The sequence below is a fragment of the Phyllostomus discolor genome, chromosome 14 (assembly GCF_004126475.2).
Source record: "Phyllostomus discolor isolate MPI-MPIP mPhyDis1 chromosome 14, mPhyDis1.pri.v3, whole genome shotgun sequence".
NCBI lineage: Eukaryota > Metazoa > Chordata > Mammalia > Chiroptera > Phyllostomidae > Phyllostomus > Phyllostomus discolor.
In genome coordinates, this window is record NC_040916.2 from 10,022,320 (window position 1) to 10,047,934 (window position 25,615).

Consider the following 25,615-nt stretch of genomic DNA (forward strand, 5'->3'; position numbering starts at 1 on the left):
AGCCGAGAATGGTCCCACGAGACCCCAGGCCTCAGACAAGAGAGGGCTGGCCGGAAGGACCACCAGGGCCCGGAGGGCACAGGAGGTGGCCGGCACAGGCTGGCTTCAGGGCTGGAAGGCAACGGGAAGGCTGCCAGTCCAGCCACGCTTCCCAAGCTCACCTTCACTGTACCCTCAAGTAGTCATCCAAAACCGCGCCGGTAACGACCAACTTACCATCTATCAGCACAGCCTATTCCTTATTGACACAGCCCTGAGTATTTAAAAAGTCTCTTTATGAGAGGCAAAATGAACTCCAAACCCAGGTACTTGTGGCAGAAGTAAGTTCCTGTTGCCAAAGTTACTTTCCTCTCCAAAGCAAGGGAATGCGAGGTGGGTAGTGAGGCCCCAGGGAGTGCTGTCAGCTTTCCCTGAGTCAGAAGAGCGAAATAAAGTCAACATCTAGAAAAGCAAAAAAAAATGTAGACCAGGAAATCTCAATTTCAAGGCACAGAGAGCCTGGTTCTAGGACAAAGGATAACAACTTTGCTCACATACATGCTGGCAGCCTCTTCCGGGGATTCTGTCTGCGGGACCAGACAACCAGGGACCCTGACACAGACAGCCTGGACATTTGTACCCACCTTCTGCTCTCCTTCAACAGACGACAGCGCCCCTGCTCATCACCTGGGAATCCAGGTAGCAGGATTCCCAGGTGATGAGCCTCCTGCAGAGGAGGCTAGCTCAGCGCCACCTCCTGCTCCTCATGCATGTCCCACTGATGTGCCACAGCTGCCCTTTGCATGTCCCATGCATGTCCCTTGAAAGGGGCAGCTGTGGCAGCACACTCGTGCAGGTCAGGGAGGCATCTTCTGTAGTTATCACATCCAATGCTGTGCAGTTCATAAAAAGTAGGTCTTTTCTTTAAAAGTTAATTAAGATGTTAAAACTGCAGACTGAGTAAAACCATGTGTAGTGTTGATTCTGGGTAATGGCAAGAGAAGGAAGTGGCACCTGTGGTTAGAGAGGCAGCGCAAGCTCGTACAGCCTCATCGTGTGCATGTGGACAGTTTCTGTGCAGTCTGCAATGTTCCTATCCTGTCCCCTTAATTCCCCTCCCAGTGATCTCTCACACTCACGCTAGCACAACTATTTAGAGAGCTAACAATCAACCGAGTGGACTAAGCAAATATGGTAAGCCATCCATTTATACCAAACACATTGAGATGCTGTTCAAAAACTAAAACAGATGTCTGAAAAGAAAATTTAAGAAAAATTAAAGTTCAAAACCTCAGGTACCAGAAACATAATAGGAACACAGTAGGAGCTGAAGCAAAGAGCCCAGAAGAAGGGGTTATCGGAAGAAGGTACGAGCTGTAGCAGATAGGAGGGCAACCCCATGCTGTTGCTGGAGTGATAAAGAAACACTGAACAGAAAAGCCTCACCCCATATCTCAAAGACATAAAAAGGAAACTGGCTATCTGTCTGGAACTTTGGGCAGAAATCAGAATCCTAAGTTTGGGCCATATCTGTGTGTGGGGCTAATATTCACACTGTTCATGTGGTTGGGAGCCCCATGATGGAAACCATCACAGAAAAGCTGTTCGGAACCAGGTGAAACCTTATAGTACGTGGCCTGGGAAAATTCACCCACCACATCCAGATGCCTCAGCAATAGGAGACCCAAAGGACTCCCACCCAAAACCCCCAATTGCAGATAAACTCACACAAGAGGAAATAGCACCAAGAAAGAGGATTTAAAGGATGCCTATAGTTTTAAAGCAATAAAAAAAGAGAAGAGAGATTAGCAGACATGCAAAAGACATCATTTTCAAAGAACAGGAAGATTTGAAAGAGAGCCAAATAGAATTTCTAGGACTGAAAAAGATAAACATTGAAAACAAAACAAAAATAACTCAATGAATAGGTTAAATAAGAGAAATAACTGTCAACCTAAAATTAAATACTCCACTATAATTTAAGAGAGAGAAAAGGATAAACACATATTTAGACATGTGAAGAAGAAAAGAATTTATTATTTTCAGGCTCCTTATGAAGAAACTACTTTTGGAAAAACAAAAATGCATAGATGAAAATAACTCAGAGTGAAAATATTCTAGGTCCTTGTCTTGTTCTAGGAGAAGCAGATAAAGTGATTAACTTGAAGATATATATATATATAGATAGATAGATAGATATAGATATAGATATAGATATATTTTAAAACAAACCTGTTTTCTTTTAATATTTTATTTATTTATTTATTTTTTAGAGAGGGAAGGGAGGGAGATAGAGAGAGAGAGAGAAACATCAATGTGCAGTTGCTGGGGGTTATGTCCTGCAACCCAGGCATGTACCCTGGCTGGGAATCGAACTGGGACACTTTGGTTCCCAGCCCACGCTCAATGCACTGAGCTACGCCAGCCAGGGCTGAAGATATATTTTTAACATGCATACAAGTTGTGTAATCAACAGGAGAACAAAAATCGAATGTATACCTTCCAAACCAGTACAGAGAAAAGAAATTGAACACAAATAAGTAAAGAAAGGAAGGAAAAAAGGAAGGGAAGATGTAAGAAAAGAAAAAGAAAGGGGGTCAGAAACAGAAAACAAAAAATTAGATACCAGAAATAAGCACAAATATATCAGTGACAACAATAGAAATAAGCAGATTAAACTCCTACAAAAAGGTAGTAGTTTTCTCACCCCTTTTCTCACCCCATATCTCAAAGACATAACAAGGGAACTGGCTTTTTCCTTTTCCTTATGGGGTGAGAAAAGGTAGATCCCAACTACTCTCACCTAATGGTTGGGAACACGGTATCTTAGGCCAGACTGAATCTGAATGCCAATTCTACCACTTACTAAGTGTGCTTCGATGTCAAAATCTGTACCATAGAAATCCTCGCCTTTAGGGCTATTAGATGAGTCTGTAAGTATAATTTACATGTGTTTAATACTATGCCTTCACAGTGTTAGAGTGACGGAGAGTTTAAGAGCTCTGTAAGAATTCGATGTGGCTGACATTGTTCTGAACCAAAAACAAGAGGCAGATATACGTGCATTAAGAGGTACACAGAAGGTTGTAAAATAAGGGATAGAAAAAATATACCAGGCAAGTACCAAGTCAAAGAAAATCAGAATAATACAAATAATTGATACAAAATATCAATTAGAGCAAAAATCTCCAAAATATACAAAGAACTTACACGACTCCACTCTAAGAAGACAAGCAACCCAATTAAAAAATGGGCAAAGGACTTGAACAGACACTTCTCCAAGGAGGACATACAAAAGATACAAAAATGTGTACATAAATAACAAATGTTAAGAAACAATAAAAGGAAGAATCCACCAGAAAAAGATAAATAATCTAACAGAACAATGGGCAAATAACATGAAAAGGAAATACACAGAAGAAGGGACATAAAGCTAATAAACCCAACGAGTAATCAGGGTAATGTAAATCAAAATAAAATACTATCATCCACCAGACTGAGAATATTCAGAGCCCTAACACTACCAGGTGGCAATGGCCATGTGGGAAATGGACAAGTCTCTCCTACATGGCCGCTAAATGGTGTAAACAGTATACCCTTTGACAGTAAAAAAATAAAAGAATTCGAGTAGAAAACGGGCAAAAGAAATAGACAAGAATTTCAACAAAGAGAATATATAGCTAAAAAACAAGCTCATGAAAAGATGTTCAGTATCTCTAGCCACAAATAAAATGCAAATTAAGACCACAATGAGATATTACCACATACTTCTTAGAATGGCTAAAATAAAAAAGAGTGGCAATACAGATAATGTCAACAGATAATGACAATCATGCAGAGAAACTGGATTTTTCCTACATTACCAGTGGGAACATGAAATGGCACAACCAACTAGAATTGGCAAGGAGGTTGGCAGCTTCTTATGAAACTAAATATACACTTCTGTGCATACACAAACACACACACACATGTGTCATGCTGAGAGGCATTTACCTCAGAGATATGAACCCTTATGTTCACACAAAAATCTGTATGTTCATAGCAGTTTTATTCATATAGCTAAAGACCGAAACACCCAAATATCCTTTAATGAGTGAATGGTTAAACAAACCACGGTATATCCACACACCGGAAAAAGAAACAAATCATTGCTACATGCACCTGGGTGGATCTCATGGACACCACAACGGGGAAAGCTAATCTCAGAAGGTTCACTCTGTATCATTCCCCTTATATAACATTCTCAAAATAACAGGATTCTAGAGATGGAGAGAAATCAATGAATTCCAGGGGGTAGGGAAAGCGTGTGGGTGTGACTATAAAGGGGTATGTAACAGAGTTCTTTGGTGGTGATGGGACAAGCCTGGATTTTGGTGATACTGGTGGTTACCTGAAGCTATACATGAAATAAAACGGCATAAAACTACACACACAGAAACACAAAGGAGTGCACGTGAAAACTGATAAAATCTGAATATGGCCTTTAGTTTCATTGACAATAACCTATACAGGTCGGTTCCTGGGTTTGATGTGGTTCTGTAGCTACAGAAGACGGTACCCCTGAGGGAAGCTGGGTGAAGGGTACAGCACCCTCTGTACTAGTTTTGCAACATTCTGTGAGTCTATAATGAATGCAAAATAAAAAGCTTTCAAAACTAAATGTTAGGTATAAAATTCAAGCTGTAGAATAGCAACATGATAAAATTTGTGTAAATGCACAAAAAAAACATATGATCATACTATATATGTTTTACAGATAAATACATAGGTAATAAAAATATTAAAAATTGAGCAGCAAGAAGACGCAACTTCAAGGTAATGATTATTTCTGGGAATGACTTTTATGAGGACCTAAACTTTACCTGTAATGTTTTAATCTTTAAAAAGAGAATTTGAAGTGAGAAACTAACATTTACTATCTAGACAATATAAATAAATGAGTGTTACTCTCTACAGTTCTGAATATACATACAGGGAGATTCACTGAAGCAGCCTCTGTAATTACTGAAGATCAGTAATAACCTGAACATCCATCATCGGGCGACAGCTAAATAGGTCATCCAACAGAATACAATGCAACCATTAGAAAAAATAAAGGAGAAATATTTTGCTCTTAGCAAAATATCCCAAAGATGCCAGTAAGTGGGGGGAAAAGCAAATTGGAAAATAATATGTATAGTATAATGCACACTTTTGTTTTAAAAAATCAATATAAATCCTATATACAAATATTTGTAATAAAACACGTGCTCTGTTAAAAATAGTTACTTCTAAGAAACAGTGAGCATTTTGCTTTCTACTTTATATACTTCTATGCTTTAAAATCTGATAAAAATATGTTTTATTTCTGAAACTTAAGGAAGTTTTTTAAATGGATATTAAAGAACCAGAGATCAAAATTTAGTATTAAACTATTATTGCTGGGCTTTACTAAAAGCCAAAATGTGTGCATTCTGCATCTCCCTTATGCTTCATTAATCTGTGGGTACGCGGTCTCATCTGCGCTTCCTACCTCCGTTAGAGGAGAAGGAAGAGGAGGAAATGGAAGCTCTCAAATGTGAAATGACTTGCCCAAAATCACACAGCTAAATGAATTGTCAAATGAGTCGTAACCTGTAGTATTGTTTCAGTCCATTACTCCCGTCACCTACGTGAAAAACAGAAGCACTCACGGCATCTACCCGATGCCCTCGTAATGAGGCGGCAACTGTCACAAGCTGCGAGCAGGGCAGCACTAACTCGCCCTGACGTGGTCGAATGGATGTGCCTGTGCTCCAGCCGCCACGACCACACACCTCGGATTACACCTTGACCTGGCTCCTTCACAGGGAGGAAGGGAGAGGACGTGACAGAAAAGGTGGTTTTCCCTCCACGTCTTCCCCACAGCTGTTCCATGCATGCAAAGAGAGGCTGGCATGAGAGGGGTCCCAGCCAGACTAAACCCCAGCAGGGTCACACCCGCATGAAGGCCACAGAGTAAATCGTCCACTGTCCACAACTTCCTCCCTATCAAGGCGGAATGAGTTGTAGCAACGAGGTGGCAGCAGACTCAGGGCTGTGTCCTCTCAGGTCCCGCTTCCAGGAAGGATTCTCTGCCCAGCTGTGCAGTTAGCAGACAGATTCCCATTAGCTTCCTAAGGGACAGAAACCTGAGCTTTCCAGTGAAGCACCTGCCAATAACTGGGCAAGGAGGTCACTGAGTCCCCATAGGGGACTCCCCTAACTGGCCATCTCTGCTGCAGAGCTCCCTGTAGGGGCGGCAGGGCCTCTGTCACATCTGCACTGTGGTCTGAGGCTTCCCTTGCCCAGGACCGCTTCCTCCCTTTTTCTTTCATAGATTTGTGGAATTCAGAGCCCAGGGTGCAGGCCGGCTGAAACAGCTAATCACAGGACCGTAGAATGCTTCTTCTCCCCAACACCTCACCAACACACCACTCAGGGCCTCTTTGCCCAAGTCTTTTACCCAGTACATCGTGTCCAGCTGTCTACAAAAAAGTATGCTGCAAGGCATACTAACTGGCAAAAAACACAGTTTGAACAGACAGACTTAGCAGCAGAACCAGACCCTGACGCTCCGGGATATTGGAATTATCGACCAGAAATTTAAAACAATTACGATGAATAGGCTAAGGGCTCTAATGGAAAAAGTAACATATAAGACTAAATAGATAATGTAAGCAGAGAGAGATGGAAATTCCAAGAAAGAATCAAAAAGAAAAACCAGAGCTGAAAAACACAGTGACAGAAATGAAGAATGCCTTTAAGGGGCTCATTAGTGGACTGAACACAGCCAAGGAAAAAAGTCTCTGAGCTTGAGGATATGCCCACAGAAGCCTCCAAAAGTGAAAAGCAAAGAGAAGAAGGACCCCCAACCCCAGCAAATAGAATAGAATATCCAAGAACTGAGGGGTAACTCCAGAAGATGTTAAGATACAGGTAATGGGAATACCAGAGGGAGGAGCGAGAAGCAGAAGACATATTTGAAGCAATAATGACGGAGAATTTCTGTAAATTCATGTCAGAAACCAAACCACAGATCTGGGAAGCTCAGAGAACACCAAGAAGGATAAATGACCAAAGGTAGGCGAGGGGGGGTGGCAGAAGAGAAGGATTAGGAATATTTTGTTATTATAAAGTACTTGCAGCATAGTGCTGAAAGTAGACTGGATGAGTTATTAATGTATATTGCAAACTCTAGGGCAACCGCTAATAAACAAGCAAGAAAAGAAATATAACTGATATGCTAAGAAAGGAGTGAAAACAGAATCATATAAAATAATTCAAACCACAAAAGCCAGGAAAAAAGTGGAAGATAAAATAGGAACAAAGAGCAAGGGTGACAAAAAGAAAATAACTAATATAATATGTTAGATAGTAATCCAATTATATCAATAATCACTTTAAACATCAATAATCTAAGAATGTCAAAGTGGATCAAAAACAGACTCAGTTATATGTTGTCTACAAGAAACTCACTTGAAATATAAATACACATATAGATTAAAATAAAAGGATGAAGAAATATGTACCACGCTAACACTAATCAAAAGAAAGCTGAAGTAGCTATATTAATTTCTGACAGACCAAACTCAGAGCAAGAAGTTACCAAGGACAAAGAAAGGCATTTTACATCATGAAAAAGGGTCCATTTTCAAGAAGACATAACAATCCTTAAGTGTATGCACCAAACAACACAGCATCAAAATCGTGGGGCAGAAACTGACAGATCTGCAAGGGGAAACAAATAAATCCACTATTAGAGTTGGAAACTTTATCCCCCCTCTATCAGAAACGGACAGGTCCAGCAGGCAGAAAGTCAGCAAGGACCTAGTCGAACTCAACAGCACCATCAATCGACCAGCTATAACAGACAGCAGCAGCAGAGTAGCAGAATACGCATTCTCCTGAGGCTCCCCTGGAACATTCATCAAGACTGACCACATTCTGAACCACAAAACACACCTTCGCAAATGTAGAAGAATAGAACTTACACAATGTCTGCTCTTAGACCACAATGAGATTAAACTGGAAATCAAGAACAGAAAGATAGCTGTAAAATCCCAACACACTTCTAAATAGTGTATGGGAGCAAAGAAATCTCTAGAGAAATTCAAAAATATTTTGAAGCAAATAGAAATGAAAACACAACTTATCAAACTTTGTGGGATGCAGTGAATGCAGTATTTAGAGGGAAGTTTATAGCATTGGATGCAAATAACCAGGAAAAACTAAAGATCAAAAGTAGATAATCTAAGTTTCCACCTTAGGAAACTAGAAAAAAAGAGCAAATTCAATCCAAAGTAAGCAGAAGGAAATAAATAATTAGAGCAGAAATCAACAAAATTCAAAACAGGAAACCACTAGAGAAAATCAACAAAATGAAAGCTGGTTCTTTAGAAAGATCAATAAAATTGGGAAGCCTCTAGCCAAATTAGCTAAAACTTACTAACTCTGGGATGTGGACCAGGTGTTTGACTCACATTGCCAAATAATGAGCAATTTCTTACGCCAGACAGGTACACAGAAACACTAACATCATCTCCTTTCTTTATTCATTTGATCAATCAGGAAAAAGAAAGACACACAACCGATGTGCATGTGCTGTGAGACAGACACTGTTTTCAGCATGTACACGTATTAGTGAACAACGAACAACTGAGCAAGTAAACTGCCTAGTACATTAGAAGGCACTAAGTGGAGAAAACCATGGAGCAGGTTAAGAGTTACGTGTATTTTTTATTTTGTTATTAATGTTTACATATATGTCATATACATGTGTATATATGTTAAGCAAATACTTTCATGTTCTTCCCTCTCTTATCCCCTCATCATCTAACATAAGCTGTGTTCATTATAGCTTACATGTTTTAAGTATTTAAGTTACAGGATACCAGGAAAACTAAATATCACCCGAGAACTTATCCCAGCCAAGGGGGGAATATCACCCAGGCTAGTGGGATTATAGGTGATTTTTATTTTCTTTTTGCTTCCTGTGTCTTCTTTTCCTTTAGTAGTATGTATGGCTCAAATGAAAAAAAATGTTTATGGTCTACAGTAACAGTCCTTTTTGTATATATAGCACTTCTGGCTCCTTCTGTGCTCCTTCAGAAAAACAAACTGACACCCTGTAAACTCAAGCACGTTGGAAGAGAGATGTCTCCACTCCCTTTTACTCGTGGCAAAGTACAAAGCTGCAAGGACCACTTACCCAAAGTCTCACATCGCAGTGCGTAGCCCAGCCAGGACAAGAGTCTAGGGACCCTGAAAGTCCCCTCCAAACCAGCACACTTGCTTTGTACCATTTTTCCAGCCCCCACGCCCCAGAGAAGTGAGGGGTAAGATACGCCGACCCCTTGCCCTTACCTCGGCCAGGCGGGAGTGCTTGTGCACGTTCTCGCCTTTTTGCACGCTGGGGGCCAGCTGCTGCAGGACGCCCCTGCTGCTCGTCAGGGCTCTGGTCAGCCGAGCAAACTTCCCCCAGCCTGGAGCACATGGAAGAGAAAAAAAACAAGTTCAAGCACATCCTAAAGGTACATGGACATTCATACTGCAAGTTATGCTGTCAGCAGCAGACACCCTCTTGTCTTCCCGAGCTCCCAGGGGGCACGATGAAGGCTCAGTGCTCAGAAAAGCACACAGGCTCACTCAAATCTCTGTAGCATTTATTTCCCCCCGCATTGCCGTTTTATCCTAATCATAACCTGTGAAGTAGGTAGGGCAAGTTTTAGTACCTGTCTACAAAAGGAAAACTGAGGCATGGGGTGCCTAGACAAGTCCAGTCTAGGACCCAGATCTCTGCACTCTGGCCCAAGGCTCTTCGGCCGGATACTAGAGGCAGTCAAGGTGTTTCTCTGACTCTGTGACTTGGCTAAGCGTATTCTCAGAGACCCAGCTGGTTCCAGGTTTTAAATGGACAGCTAGGTAATCACATGGCCAGTCCTTGCATTGCATGCTCCAAAGCTAGGAGAATAAGAAATGAATTTAATGGGTGGATAGGTGGGGAAAAGCACTGGCAGATTTTAGTCTGTTCTGGGATGGGGGAAGGATGGCTGGTGACAGGTCCCCTTCAAACAAGAAACTCCGGGAGCCTCGTACCGAACTCAGTATCCAGAGCCCAGGCAAGAAATCTGGATACAAGTCCCATCTCTGCCTCCAGCTTCCTTTGTGATCTCCAACAAGCTGTTTAAGTTGTCTGAGCTTAATTATCTCCTCTATAAAGGGAAAATAAAATACTCTACCTGCCTAAAAGCAGGGTACATTCACCTAGTAAGACAAAGGAGTTAAGTTTAGTGGGCTCTGACTAATGGGCTGAAACAGGTTCTCCTGAGGCCTCCGTGGGCCTCTCTACTAGGCCTCCAGGAAAAGCAAAATGCTGATCTTCTTCTAATCCAGCCCACACTATACCCCAGAATCTAAGACATCTGAGTAATCTTTACTGAGAATTTAAGACATGTGAGTGATCTTTTAAAGATCCCCAAAGACCACTGTCCATTCCAATACACAACAACCCATTTGCATCAAGGTCATGACCATGGCAATGGCCTCATGGGACCCCTGAAAGCCTGTCAGAGTTTTCAAGGCCTAGCTTGGGGTGAAGGGTCTCCAGAAAATAAACAGAGCATGCAAGTATTTTTACGTGACAGCTAAAAGTAGGACAAGGTGATTTTATTTTTTATCCTTTAGGTTTGGCACTTGGCCGTAGAACTCTCATCTGCCAAGTGTTACCCTGGAGCACCTTTCCAAGACAAACTAAGAGTCCGGAGGACAGCGCAGTTAAGCAGAAGAATGGCCCTGTCTTTGCAACAAGCTTTAGAAATCATAATCTGGATAAATTTTTGTCAGTAAGGCAAGAATAGCAAATAAGTTCTTTTTATCACATTCCAGAAGTTCTGGGCTTTAATAAAAGATAGTAGAATTTTTATCATCCACCCTCATGCTGGCAAGCAGAAAAATGGGCCTGCTGGAGTCAGCTTGGAAAGAGGAGTGTGGTGGTCAGGCTGTGGGGGTCCCACTAATGCTAACAAGAAGGGACAGCCAGATTCTGCAGGTCTGGGATTGAATCCTACAAAGTTTTTCAAGAAGAGCAGAAAGTATATTTTCCAATCAGACAAAAAATAGCTGCACATGCAAACATCAACAAGAGTTTTCTGCAACCCCCTCCCACCACACCCTCCACCACCATCACCACCACCTCCACCACAACCCAGGCTCTGGAACCAATGATGAGAAGGAGATGGTAGAGCACACACCCCAGACCCTGCCTGGTGGGGAGCTCATGGCCCTGGTCCATCAGCCGATACAGCACGAAAGGATGTAATGAAAGATCCCTGGACCTGTGGGCATCTCTCTGGGCTCAGGCTAGCCTCTCACTCTCTGCCTTAGCCCTGAGTCACTTTTCAAGAATGTGGCTCCCAAAAAAGCTGGCTAAGTGGAGGGCATAGGAAGGTGAATAAATGTGGGATGAAGAAATGGACAATCAATGTGAAATTCTCCATTGCACCCCAACCAGGATGGGCAGCCTCTGCCTGTGCTGAAGGAAGGAAATGAGTTCTCTCCCCAATTCCACCCCCATGTTTTCCTTTCTGAACTGCAGACACTTTCTAACAGGAATCCTTACCTCACCAGATGACAGAACTTCATTCATTCCTGTATTAACTCTATAAACAGAACTACTATATACCAGGCAGAGGGCTAGGTACTAAGATGAAGAAGACACAGACTCAGGCTACAAAGAGCATGCACTTGAGTGGAGAAGACTGATGAATAAATACAAAACCATGACAAACAGTAAGCTAAGTTCTATGACAGAGGTGAGTAAAGAACACTATGGGCAAGACTGTCCAGAGAAGGTGTAGCTAATCCAGGCTGGGGAGTCCAGGAGGGCCTCCAAGAGGAGGTTACATTAGAGCAAAACCATGAAAGGTCAGTAGGAGTTAAAAACTCCAGAAGAAAGAGACAGACATTCCACACAGAAGGAGGAGCACCTATGAGGGCAGAGAATCACAAAAGTGGGTAATATATCAGTGAAGAGTAAGAAATCGGCATGGTCGGTGAGTGGGGCACAGCCCGCAGGACAGGAGAGGCAAACAATGGCCTGACGTGACGCTAACGAGGCTGTCAGGGGCCAAATCGAGCAAAACGTAGATGGTGAGAACCTCGACAGCAAGTTAAGGGATTTGAACTTCATCCTAAAACCCATGGAGAACCACCGGAAGAGCTGAATTACGATGGGGAGGAAAAGTACACTGAGTTCTTTTACGAAGGACAGAATGGCAGTGTGGGTAGTACACATAAACACAAAAGGTTGACAGGTAAAGGATGTCAGGATGCCAGGCAAGACACTGTGTGGGCCTGGACCAGGTGGTAACCTGGGCGGGGCAACAAGGGGAAACTTGAGAACAGAGGCACAGCTAGAGGCAACAGAGCTCGGGGAACAAGGGCTGCAGAGGGAGAGAAGAGGCAACCCCCGTGGCTCCGGGTTCCTGGTTTGGATGGCTGGACTAACCGCCATGCAATGAAATTAAAAACACAGGTGGAGAAGCCGAAGGGTTTGATAGATGATAAAATGTCCACCTCGGACCAACGCCGTCCCTTATAGCAGAGCAATCAGGAGAAACATCCCTGGAAAAAATGAATCTCCTGCCATCCAATCAGCCAACAGGAAGGGGACACCCCAATGAGAACCTAGTTCAGAAAAGGCAGCTGCAGTGGTTGCCAGAAGCGGGGGAAGGTAAGAGGGCTGGATGAAAACAGGTGAAGGGATTAAGAAGTACTAATTGGTAGTCACAAAATAGTCACGGGGATGTAAAGCACGGCATAGGGAAATAAACAGTCGATAGTAATTGTATGAACTATGTATGGTGCCAGGTGGGTACTGGAAATATCGGGGCAACACTTTGTAAAGCCTATGATTGCCTAACCACTATGCTGTACGCCTGAAACCAATACAAAATAGCATTGAAAGTAAACTATAATTTAAAAAAAGAAAAGAAAGAAAGCTGATGTACTCTCCTCCCAGGAAGCCTTTTCCGATTACTGCTCTACCCCCAGCAAAACTGCCCACGCCCTCCCGTCTACACCCATGTCCCTTAGGCAGACTCCTATTTATTCAGCACACACTTACTGGGTGCCTTTGGGGCGAGAGGATGGTGGTCGGGGGGAGGGGAAGCATGAAAGGGAAAAGAGGGGAGCATAATGCACAACCTAACAGTCACTCAAAAGTACTCACTGGGTCTTTTCTCCATTCTCAGCAAGGACCCTCCCCCTTTCCCTGACCCCACAACGGCTGCAGGTTTCAACTGGGGTGAGCCCCCCACTAGGCTACTTTAGTCCACACAACCCTGTATCCCTCCGCAGGCCAGAAGAGAGGGCTGTGGGATGAGCTGTAGGTCCAGGGGTATCAGAAAAGACAAATCTACAGGCCCCTCCCTGTCACGCCGAGTCCCTCTGAGTAGAAGTTCCAGAGGATTCCTGTAAGGTCTCCCCACCCCTATGGCAAGGCTGTGAGGCCAGGCTTGTCCTAATCGCTAGAGTTAGATTCTCTTAGAGGAGCCGGTGCCATAACCCAATATGCATGAGAGAACAGCGGACACAGGGGGCCAGGAAGGACACTGCCTAAATGCCCTCCAGTCTTCCTCCCTTGTCTTTTCCCTATTAATGTGCAAATAACCAGAAATCTACAATGATGTCTTCAAGTAGCTGTCAGAAAATCGTCACCTTTCCATCATCCTAAGGGAACAAGATAAAACATTAATACTGGAGGGGAGAGGGCGTCTGTGGCCTGTGTCCGTCACTGTGTTTCTTTCCCAAGAGCGCCTCACGAGTATCCCACGTGAAGGCGCAGACAGACAGCAAGGCAGTTACGCCAGCCAGCCAGAACCCCGTTTCCAAATATTCTGCATCTCTGGCCTGCGAAAATCTCCTCTGGAGTTTTCCATTCCTTTTGTTGTCTGCTTTTGGCTCAGGTTTAACTATAAATTTAGAAGTCAATACATGTATCTTTGAAAATGGATTTGCTCCTTTAATATGAGATTACTTGGTGGGATAAGAGAAAAAAAAGGGGGTGACTCATTCTTTGGTGAGCAATGCAGAGAAAAGATCCTGCGCCTTATACCGGATTCTTCTCAACATACTTGCCCAAGGCTCCTGGCTCAGAAGGGAGGATGGGACAGAGAAAAAACATTCTGCAGGCTGCTCCCAATTACGCATAATAACAGAAAAGCAAGAGATAAGAAACTAATGAAACCCCCGGAGCATCACAGATTCTCATTTCTCCCATTTATTCTCTCATTCGGCCTTCACACACACGCATGCGCACGCACATACAGACCAGAGCCGTTACCAAACCACAAACCTGACTTGACATTCATTCCTGCTCCATGCCAACGGGGGCACTTGCTGTCAGAACTCAAGGGAATAAGCCCCAAGATGGACAGAGGAGAGAAGATGAGGGAGTCAGGGGCCTGGATAATTCATCGAAAGGATCATGAGAACAAAAACATTCGTGAACGAGGGGGCTCAGGGAGCGTCCCAGGGCCCATCGGAGCTCTGGGGAAAAGGCCAGTTACTCATGGCCAGTTGCCATGTGTTTGCCCCTTTGTGGGTTGTTTGTGGGGAAATATTAGGCACCGAGTGGCTTCTTGAACCCACTCTCCGGATGCACTCACCCCACTGCCAAGCCCAAAGTTGGGCACTACCTGATCAGAGAAAACAAAGTCATTTAGAGACAATCGGAGCACAACTGACTTTTACAAAAACTAATCCGATGGTGGGACAACATCGCGTGCTGCCATGCCAAAGAGCAGCTATCTGGGGATTTTTCTGGGGTTTTGGGTTATCCACCCTTCCATTCCAGCTCAAAAGTGAACTTGAATCAAGCCTGGGTCCAGACTCTGAAGACCCTAAATGCTGACAGGAGGGCTGCACTGAAACGCCACTGGATCTGCGGGGACCGCCCAGCGCGAGAGCTCATCCAAGGAGAGACGTCAAGGCAGAGAGCAGCCCAGCCACACAGCAGCGTATTTTCCATCTCGATGTGGTCCTCGCGGCCAGAACTGCAGTTTATAGGCTTATGATGTACAAGGCCTGGAGAATTATCATGGCCTTCCATCATAAACAGGCTAGTATAAAATTTGACCTTGTCCTAATCAGATCACCAAATCAACATGGGCCAGGGGCACAGTGACATGACAAGTAAAAGCCTGAACATACTTGCTGTGGCATTTCAAACGGACAGGCTTATAACGACATGTCCTGGAGGAGGCGTGAGGCATGATGCATTAGTGGCACGTCTGTACCGAGGACTGAAGCACATGTGTGTAGTGTGTGTTTTAAATTTTTATGAATCAAGCCACATGTACTACTATTTATTTCACAGACAAAGAGAATTAATATCTGATTCCCTTGGCTAAAAGGTAACTGTGTGTGTGTGTGTGTGTGTGTGTATGTATACACCAACACTATATCAAAAAGGAAATACATCACTGAGGCAGGTAAAATGAAGTGGAGCATTTTATTTCTGGAAAATAAACGGAAGTGAGTCTCACCACATCACTCACACAAGGGAGTCTCATTTATCACACAAAATGTGACTTTTCTTTCGGGTTTCATGAGAATCAGATGCAGACACTAGGTGACATGTGACATACTCTCTGTTGAGTATGCCCTTCCCATGAAACAACACCTTCATGTCACCTAAAAATGTCCCAGCGGTGAGGAAAAGCACACAGGCTGACTCAACAACATCACATATCTTAAATTGTTAAGAGAAAACTGGCAAAAAAAAGTGTCAAAATATCTGATTCCCTTAAAAATATTATTTATGTGTTCATTCATTTAAAAAAGCAAATGGCCTTTCTAGGTGGTAGCAAGATAACACTTAATTGCAACCGAGCCTATCACCACGTAATAGCTATTGCACTGAGAAATCCTCAAGTCAAAAGCAAGAAATCAGGGAATCGAAAATCTGCAGGAGAAAAGGCAACTGCAGGAGGCCGAGACACTGGCGGCGAGGTTTTACATCTGCTGTAGTCTAAAAACCCAAAGTCAGGCTGCGATTGATTTATTACACTATCAGGTAGTCTAAAAAAGTAGAATGCACTGGGATACACAGCATTGTTCTCTGAGCTCTATAAATGTGAGCGTCCGAATGTGCCAGGATTTTAAATACCCTCAAAGCACACAGCCCCTGAGAGAGCATCCACATAATTAATGCTTTTTAGTTCCTCCTATAATGCCCACTTAACAATCGCAGTGTGATGACTTCGAGAATAATTATGCCCCAGTTAGACTCCTCTGGATTCCACTCTCCTCTCTCTGCTGCGTGTCAGAAAACCACAGGTGCGGAGCTCTCCCGTAGGGCTGGGCAGTCCACCACAGAGCCAGGACGCACTGCAATAGGAACTCGCCCCTAGCCTCTTATCATGAGTGGACACTTGAGAAGAGGGATGGAAAACGGTGCTGGGACACCCTCTAATCCCAAGCCTCTTGGGGTAACATGCCATCTTTTGCATACCCTCTTCAGGGGTGCAGCTGTTCTAGAAATTCTGAGCCATCTCCTTCCCCAGTCACCGGTGTTACGTCAATGGTTGCCCGCATGCAATGTGGCTGAGATGAGTGCTCACCTCGGTGGTCACAGCTGATTAATGACACATACTGAAGTGTTACTCATGCTCATTCACACCACGTTTCAAGTGTCGTAAATTAACTGGCTGCACACTTACACAACCACACAGGCAGAAATAAACGAAAGGCTACTTCAACGATCTTGAAATGCTAGAACTCGGTCAAATCTAAAGAAGTATACATGTAAAAAGATGAATGTGGCATGGACGGCCTCATCTGGGTGACTGACACCTGTCACGTGAAAACCCAAAAAGATTCTGATGATACCAGAGGTGCCCAACTACATTCTTCTGCTTAAACTTTATTGGAAAGGGTTAATCTGAAAAGGCATAAAATTGATTGGAATGCCTTCCTAAACAAGGCTTTTTTTTCCCTCCCCTTTTCCTCACCCCATACATTCCAAAGTGATACAATGCTTTACCCAGCACGTATTGAAGTTTAAACCTTGATCTTTGTGCAGAGATTGCCTTGGCAACCTCAAATTCTCTATAATCCGTGTCACCATACAGGCAAAAAAAAAGGCGTAAATACATTTGTACGAATCAGAATTACAAACCTTTACATGAATCATCCTCAATTGGCTGTTTGAAAGCTGTTATGTCACTGAAAGTGCAAAGAAATAAGACCACTTTATCCTGTTCATTTCGAATTGGAGCAATTTTCACAAAGAACCACACAGGTGTCCCTGAAAGAAATATCAAAAGGTCGGTCAGTAATTTGCATTCTCATTTGAGCGGCTATGGAAGCAAAGACTTGGGAATGAATAGCTACAAATATTAATTCAGTTTTTAAAAAGCGTCGTTTCTTCAGGTGCTGGGGTTACTATACCATTAATTTCTCCTCTCGCTGGAATAAAAACTTTCACAGTGACTACTCAGTGGGGCTTTTCTTTCATTAAAATAAGTTTGTAAGTGCAGCTCTCTTAACTCATGAAATGATTGGGAAATGGGTTGAAAATCCCCCTCACCTCTGGTAGTAAGTAAGGTGCAGAGACCTGCAGACTTACTTGAGACCATGTAGTGGGCAAGCAAAGAGGTGGAGCAGAATGGGCATCGCCAGCATGGCCAGCAGACCACGCAAACCCAAATCTCCCAAAGGGCCCCAGGGTCAAAGTCCAGTTTGGGAATCCACCGGTTTCGCTCACATGTTCAATCAGCCATGGACCAAAAACTATGTTTCTAAGTCTCTTTCCCCAAAATGAAAATCTAAAAGGTCCAAACAACAGCAAATGACAACACATGAAGAAGGGAAAGAATCACCACAATGACTCTCCCAGCAAAGGCTCCCCGAGAACGGGAGGTTTCCAGGTGGGTTTGGGTGGTGATTACATTAGTGCCTTAGAGTACTTAGTTAACGCGTTCAACTTCATGTCCTTGCTCCTGAGCGAAAGCGGGGGACAAATGAGCCTCTCCAAAGCATTGAGCTGATCCACAGAAGGAGAAGCTGGGCGGGGCGCATCTGACCGCCTTCTCAGATGCCCACTCTGGTATCTATGGCCAAATACCTGCACGAAGTCAACCTCTGGCTTCTGAAATATAACGAGGGAAAACAAACAAGTATTTTCTATCTATAGAGGACACCAGCAAGATGGGCCAATGAATTATGTGGCCCAAAATTAGATGAGACACAAGATAATTAATAAGTTCTTCCCTATCTACTTTTTGTATTCCTGTTCCTAAAAGAGGATCTGGCGTATAAGAGCTTAATAACTACTTGTTGAATTCTGTATTACTGGATAGTATTTTATATGCTATTTTACATACTATTTTATAATCATTTTCAAGTTAAAATATAGTAAATATTCCTCTATGTTGTTAAGTATTAGAGAAGCTTCCAGGCATTCCAGGCACTGTGCTCAGTTATTTTATTTTACTTTATTTTATTTTATTTTATTGCAAGCAAATAACTCACTGAATCTTGGAGATGGAAACAGATCCCCAAGAGGTCACCTGGGTCTCTCTGCCTACAATCACATTAACTTCTACACAATACAACACAAACAGATATCTCAATATTAGGATTAGCCAGTCTAATTTAATAACTACTTTACATATCTAGCCATACCATTTACACACATGTAAGTATAACTAACCCATGTAAAACAGGCAGCAAATAGATTAAGTGAGAAATTTCGCCTTAAGTCTTAACTATCTATATATTCATCTGTAGTTCATTTTAATTCTCTGTCCATTTTCCCTTTCCATAATTTTCAGCTGCCATTTTCTGGGTGCTCTTAGAAGACAAATGGGTTATGTCACTAAAAAAAAAATGTGTTTTAAAAGGAAAATCCACCATACAAAATTCACAAGTGGCATTTCAAAATCCAGAAAATGTGGCCTCTGAGCTATCCACTGTTTTGGAAAGTGTGTGTTACTGCCTGCCCTAGTCTCCTACTCAGAAGTTGTAGGATTTTAAACCATTTTCAATTACGCAACAGAAAACTCAGAAGAAAGCATCACACAACTGAGCCTACACACCCACAGCTCCCAGGTATCTCCCAGCTGGTCAGACAAAAAGCAAACAAATCAAAAAAACATTTTTTTTTTGCACTACAGAAAACTTTCAGTGAATTTTTGTTAAGGAGGTAAGCCGGAAAGCACTTCTGATTTATTGAACTAGGAATAAATCGGATGAGAGGACCGCCATTCATGATGCCTAACACCAGCAGTCCGGTCTTGCTGGAACTCCCAGAACCCTCCCCTTCACAGCTGCCATCTGTGGGCCCCCCCTCTTCGCTGTATTGGCAGAGCCCCATGCCTATGAACATTCCAGTTGGAGCAATGCGGTCTAATCTTCATATTGCATTTATGTCTACCGACATTGATGGCATTAACCCATGTCTTGCAGATCATGAGCACCCTATTTAGTCATATTAGGAGGTCTTTTACATTTTACCACAGTTTGAGCTCATCATGAGCTCTCCCCATTTCATTGGCTCAGACTGTTTAAAGCTGGGTGCTTCTCTCCACTAAATTATGGCCACTGCTTGCTTCCAGAAATGTTCCCTTATTAAACATCCCTTTTCAGTATCCAAGTATGTGTCTTGTACCAAAAATTCATATAGTCAGTATGTATTGCCTTAGTGTTTATCTCCGGCTGATCTTTCAGACTTGTTGAGGGAGGGAACCTCCTTTTTGCTGTATGGTGTTTCCCTGTAGAGGGACATCTTTCCATGTAACGCTTGGGCTTTTTTCCTGTGTTGGTACATTGGGGGCAAGAATTGGACATGTGTAGCTCGACCACTTCTCCCCCTCTACTCTCTTAGCGATTAGTCTATATTCTGCTCTGCTCTTCCTGTCTATAAATGTTAGGGGAGAGGGCAGAGGCCAGGGAGGATGGCTGCTAAGAGAACTGAAGTTCTCCACTGCTACCTGGGATGGGTAGGTAAGTCTGTCTGATTCCAGGATTTACTTTAAGAAACTGTTGACCTCAAAAAATAAAAGTGTCCATTATTTTACCTGCAGAAATGGGCTTATTTGGGAATAACAACTACAATTCTAGACATGCAAGCTATGACCAAACCACAGGCAAGCCTGAAGAAGAACAAAGGAGAGAAATGTTCTTTTATAGAAGAAAGGGGTGGGTTGGGGTGTGAGTGGGGGGTTGTGAGTTGGGCTTTTACAAACACAATCCATTGGAGAAAACAGGGAGTTCCAAATGTAGTGCTTTTCATTGGCAGCGTTATGAAAAGGGCTGACTTGTTGCCAGGCAAGGAGAAAAATCTTCCTTCCTCCTGCTGGGATGGCAAAGTAGAAACATATTCCTGTTGGAGACTTGAGCTATGGGTGGGTCTCTTCCAGTTTGGGGTGATTGATGATGAAGTGGTAAGCCATAAGAGTGCCCCCTACAGGCCCTCCTGACTCCATTTTAGTTGAGGTTTTCTTTATTTTTGCAAAACTCACTTGCCCACAGATATGAACTACATTTTCCAAGATCAGCCTTACTACTCATAAAGGTGAGAGTATAACCCCCCCCTTCCAGATTCTTATATCTCTCTCAATTAGTTCTCTCTCAATTAGTTCTAATCACAGGAAGGGAAAGACAGTGCTATGGAATGGCCCCCTCAAACTTTAACAATTGAGGACTGTTTCTTTAAATAAATTATAATCCACCCCAAGGAAATCTGCTCCACTTTCTGTCTTGCATCCTGCACCCCACATTACAATGGTGTCTAATGGAGTATTATGCGTCGGGTGAATTTGGCCATTACATTGCTCAACTCCAGGAGCCGCCATTCTGACGTGGCGAAGCTCGATTACCTTGGCAGGGCAGCTAGCTGCTCTCGAAATGCTTCCTGAGTTTCAGAGGAACAAATCCTGCTTCCAGTGTCTTCACAGCCCCTTAGACCTGCCTCTCTTCCAAATTATCGCTACCCAAACAATCTAGAAAAGCAAGTACAATGGGCTTAAATTTTCACTTCTGAAATTCTTCTAAAAGAGAACATGGGTCCCTCCTAGATGTCACAGACTAACTTTTCCTCTTAAAAGCAAGGCATTTTTCACTAATAAAATATTACTCTAAGTTTCCATATATTAAACAACTTCTTCCAGTGAGTATGAACCATCCAGAGCCTGGAGCCCTACCCACCCAGTTTCCTTTCCACCCCACTGGAGGCCACCAGCAATATTGCCCAGCCCTTCGGCTCCATTCAGGCATAGATCTGCCCGGAGGCAGAGGCCAGGGCAGTTGGCCTCCAGGGATCTGCCCTAGAGCCCAGATTCTGCAGCAGGATCCATTGCATCAAGATCCAAGAAATAAATAGATGCACAAATATTCACACACACACACACACACACACACACAATTTTAAAAAGAGTTTAAAATTCTACCTCCTCACCCAAGTAGCTACAGTGGAAAAACCAACAAAAGCAAGTACTTCATGTCCTGCTTCTGTGAAAAGGACAAAGGGCCAATCATAAATTTTCTGTTAAAAGAAGATCAATACACAAATCCAGAAGAAACGCAGCGTCTGGCAGTCCTACTGAGAGCCAAGGCTGCTGCTGCTGTGAGAGCAGCTCTGTCCTGGCCAAGGATACCCAGTGGCGGGACAGTTCAAGCCAGGCTCCTCCTTCTCATCACTCTGTGATTCTCAGCCTTACGTGGCTCCATTGGGTCATGTATCGATGAACCTGACAATCTAACCTTGCTATGGGGTTTCTCAGCCCCAGCAGTCAGATAACAAAACAACAAGGCTCAGGTGTGTGAGAGAATTTTTGGCCTCCATCGATCTTCTCCCTACTCTGGCCTTCCTCCCAGATACTCTCTGTAACCATCCAGCCAGGCAGCCAGGCCACATTCAACAACAACAGAATCAACCAAGGCTGTGATTGGCTCTTAGGAGGGGCTGCATGTGCTGGGCCATTTGGATAGGTCCAGAGGCTGGACTAGGGAATGGCAGCCTGCCCCCGGGAACGGATCAGTTGGTCTGCGGTCGACTTCATTAAGACAAATGACGGGTGCAGAGAGGATGAGACAGCACCAGGAGGATGCAGTGGCCACTGGCCATTAGAACAACTGACTTGGAATCCGAAGCCCTGGATTTGAGCCCTGTCTCTTTTCTTATTTTGTGGCTTGGCCATGTCACCTTACCTTCCCTAGGAATCAGTTTCCTCATTTGTAAAACAGGGATAATAGGACTACTTAAGATTAAGTAAAAACATACTCATGTGTGATACATAGATATTTAAAATGATTACTTTGCTTTCTCCCTTCCTTTTAAATTCTTTATCTGTGAAACTGAAATGCTCAATCTCACCTCCTAAGGTTGTTTCAATGACTTTTAAAGATAATGTATCTCGAGGCATTTAATAAAACTCCAAAGCTGCCCCCATCTGTTCTGAAGGGAGAGAGCCAGTCTCAACCACAACAAGGGGAAAGCTAGAGAAATCAGTGCTTAAACCTCAACACAAGGAAAATTTGATTGAAGAGCAAAGAGCAAAACCTGAACAGAGATAGCTGCACTGTGTGTAGATAAGGAGATTCAATTTCGTAAGATGTCAGACCTCCCCATTTAATATATAAGTTTAATGCAATTTCAATCAGAATCTCAATTGTTCTTTTTTCCTTTGTTTTTCTTGGAGCTTGAAGAATTGCTCCAAGCAACTTGAATTTCCATTCAAGTTGAAAAATAAAGGTAGAAGCGTGGCCAAGAAATTTTTTAAACTTCTGTAAAGAAAAATGATAGAAACTACCTAATACAGTAATTAAGAGCCATTGGCACCGGCCCTAAAACAAGCAACAGTGAAAATAATTCTATCATTTATTGAGTGCTTAACAGTGAGGCCAAGCCCTGACGTGTCACGGTTTGCTTCTCACAGCTCTGTGAGGTGAAGCAGCTGCTGAGGCAGTATCCCTACTTTAAATATGGAAAGGGCCAGTGGGAAAGCATTTTTAACCAAACCTACATAGATAATGAGCTACAAAAGGCTTCCTGGAAAAGGAGAGGAGAGAAGCAAATCCACTAATGTGTGAGGATTTAGCATATAAAGAAAAGGGCATTTCAAATTAGAAGGAAAGAGCTGGATTCTTTAAAAACAGTACAGAAATCTCCCCTTATCTGTGGTTTTCCTTTCAGCGGTTTCAGTTACCCGAGGTCAACCGCAGCACAAAAATATTTAATGGAAAATTTCAGAAATAAATATTTTATAAGTTGAAATCGCACACTGTTCTCAATAGCATGATGAAATCTCGCACCGTACTGAATAGTGATGAAATCTCACGAGATCCCACTCTGTCGCCCAGGAAATAAACCATCCCCTTTATCTGGTGTCACCACACTGTGTGTGGTCCCCATCCACTAGTCACTTAGTAGCTGACTCCGTGATGCAATTGATTGTCGTGATACTGCTGTGCTTGTGTTCAAGGAACCCTTATTTTACTGAGTAATGGCTCCACAGTGCAAGAGCAGTGATGCTGGCAATGCAGACATGCCAGTGACAAGGCATAAAGTCTTCCTTTGAGCGAAAAGGTGTGTGTGCCTAGGGGGAGAAACAGTATATATAGGGTTCGATGCTGTCCAGGGCTTCAGACATCCACAGGGGTCTCGTAATGTACCCTCCACAGACAGGGGAGGACAGCTGTTCTGAGACAGCTGAGTGAACAGTGTGGGAAGTAAATTCAGTCAGACTGCTATGTCACATAACACATAAAAATAAACTCCAAATGGCTAATGTTCTAAATATTCAAACATAGCTATAAAAGTACCAGAAGGAAAAATGGAAGAATATTTTTATTATTTGAGTAAGGAGATGAACTTCCTAAGTAGTGTGTGTGTATGTGTGTGTGTGTGTCAGAAACACAAGGGAAAACAATGACATAAAAATGTTGTACCTATATACAGTATTTTTTTAACCCCTCACCCTCGGATACGGTTATTGATTTCAGAGAGAGAAAAAGGGAGGGAGAGAGAGAAACATCGACCAGGTGCTTCTCTTGCACTCCCTGACGAGGGATGGAATCCACAACCGAGGTATGTGCCCTGACTGGGAATTGAACCTGCAAACTTGCAGTGCATGGGATCATAATCCAGCCAACTGAACCACTGGCCAAAGCTCTATATAGTATTTTTTAAAGCTTCTAATTAAAAAGAAAAAATCGTTAATAGGAAAAATATTTTTCCTTATGTGTGTGTTTTAGGATGAATACCCCTTAATATAAGAAGCTCCTTGCTCTGAATAAGTAAAAAACAATCCACTAGAAAAATAAGCAAAATATGATTGTTTTCCTATGAGATTTGTCTCCACAACTAGCTTGAACCTTCTCAAAGGCAGAGTCAGTTTCTTATATCTGGATCTCTTTGGCTCGAGCCCACAAGCCTACAGGAGGTATTACTAAGTACTTGGCCAGCAGCCTCTCCTTGCTGGCTTGACGGGATGCTGTAAGACGCCTCTCCCGGGCTTCCCTGATGGAGAAGCTGGTGCAGACAGAGTTCCCAAACACGGCCAGCAGCCTCACCATACGCTAAGGAGTCAGTCACACTCTGGGGAGTACTACCCAGAGGGTATACTGCTTTCACTCAGGGCTGATATTTCTTGGTTTTCTTGTTTAAAAAATGGGGAAAGTAGCACAAGAGTGACCACCTAAATATTTACTGAATGAGTTTATTAATGAGGACTGTCCTTTAGGTAAGAACATTTTCTAGCACACTGAGAATGAGTTAAGTAGCCATACAAAATGTAGAGCACTACCAAAATTCCCAGGTTTATTGACCAGACTGGCCAATAGAAATAAACTTGTCAAATAATCCTTCCTTCACGATATGTGATAGTAGTCCACATACTTGTCCCAAAACACACCACACAGGCTTTTACTCCCAGATCCCCAAGAGATTAGACAGACATTAACGCTACCAATAGAAGATCCTTTCTACGAAGTTGTCCTTGCAAATACTAAAGAATGGGGGGTGGGGGGGGGAATCAAAACAATTTATTAGAAATTTATAAAATCAGTAAGAAAATCACTAGGATTAAATAAAATATATAGGCAAAGAATCTGAACAATTAACATAAAAGGGTAATTTTATTTTTTTTAAGTTTTTTTTATTTATTTTCAAACAGAGGGGAAGGGAGGGAGAAAGAGAGGGAGAAAATCATCAATGTATGATTGCCCCTGGCTGGGGACCTGGCTGGGGACCTGGCCTGCAACCCAGGCATGTGCCCTGACTGGGAATCAAACTGTAGTCCCTGTGGTTCACAGGCCGGCATTCAATCCACTGAGCCAAATCAGCCAGGGCCATAAAAGGGTAATTTCAAATAGATAGTAAATAGGAAAAAAATTCAGTCTCATCAGCATTAAAAATACTCATTAAACAAAAAGATTTAATTGTAAGCAATTTGATAATTTAAGTTATATTGTTTAATGCTGGTGCAGTACAATGAGTCAGATGCAATTATCAAGTGAACTTGGAAATAGGTTCAGTTCTCCAGAACACTATTTGGCAAAATGTCTCCAAAACCTTAGTTCACAATCTTTGACACGGTAATATTCAGGATCTAGGGAAAATTTCGTGATGCCT

General features: G+C 42.9%; 1 protein-coding gene across 2 annotated transcripts in view; it reads right to left on the reverse strand.

The window, feature by feature from the left end:
• The window catches only part of KCNH1 (potassium voltage-gated channel subfamily H member 1), a 322,441-nt gene that overhangs the window by 259,086 nt on the left and 37,740 nt on the right, over nt 1-25,615 (reverse strand). For both annotated transcript variants that reach the window (XM_028530771.2, XM_028530770.2), the window contains exons 4-5: nt 17,159-17,287; nt 9,343-9,461 (exon numbers count right to left, since the gene is read on the reverse strand). In XM_028530771.2, coding sequence (XP_028386572.1) covers nt 9,343-9,461; nt 17,159-17,287 — 248 coding nt within the window. The remainder of the gene's footprint in view (nt 1-9,342; nt 9,462-17,158; nt 17,288-25,615) is intronic.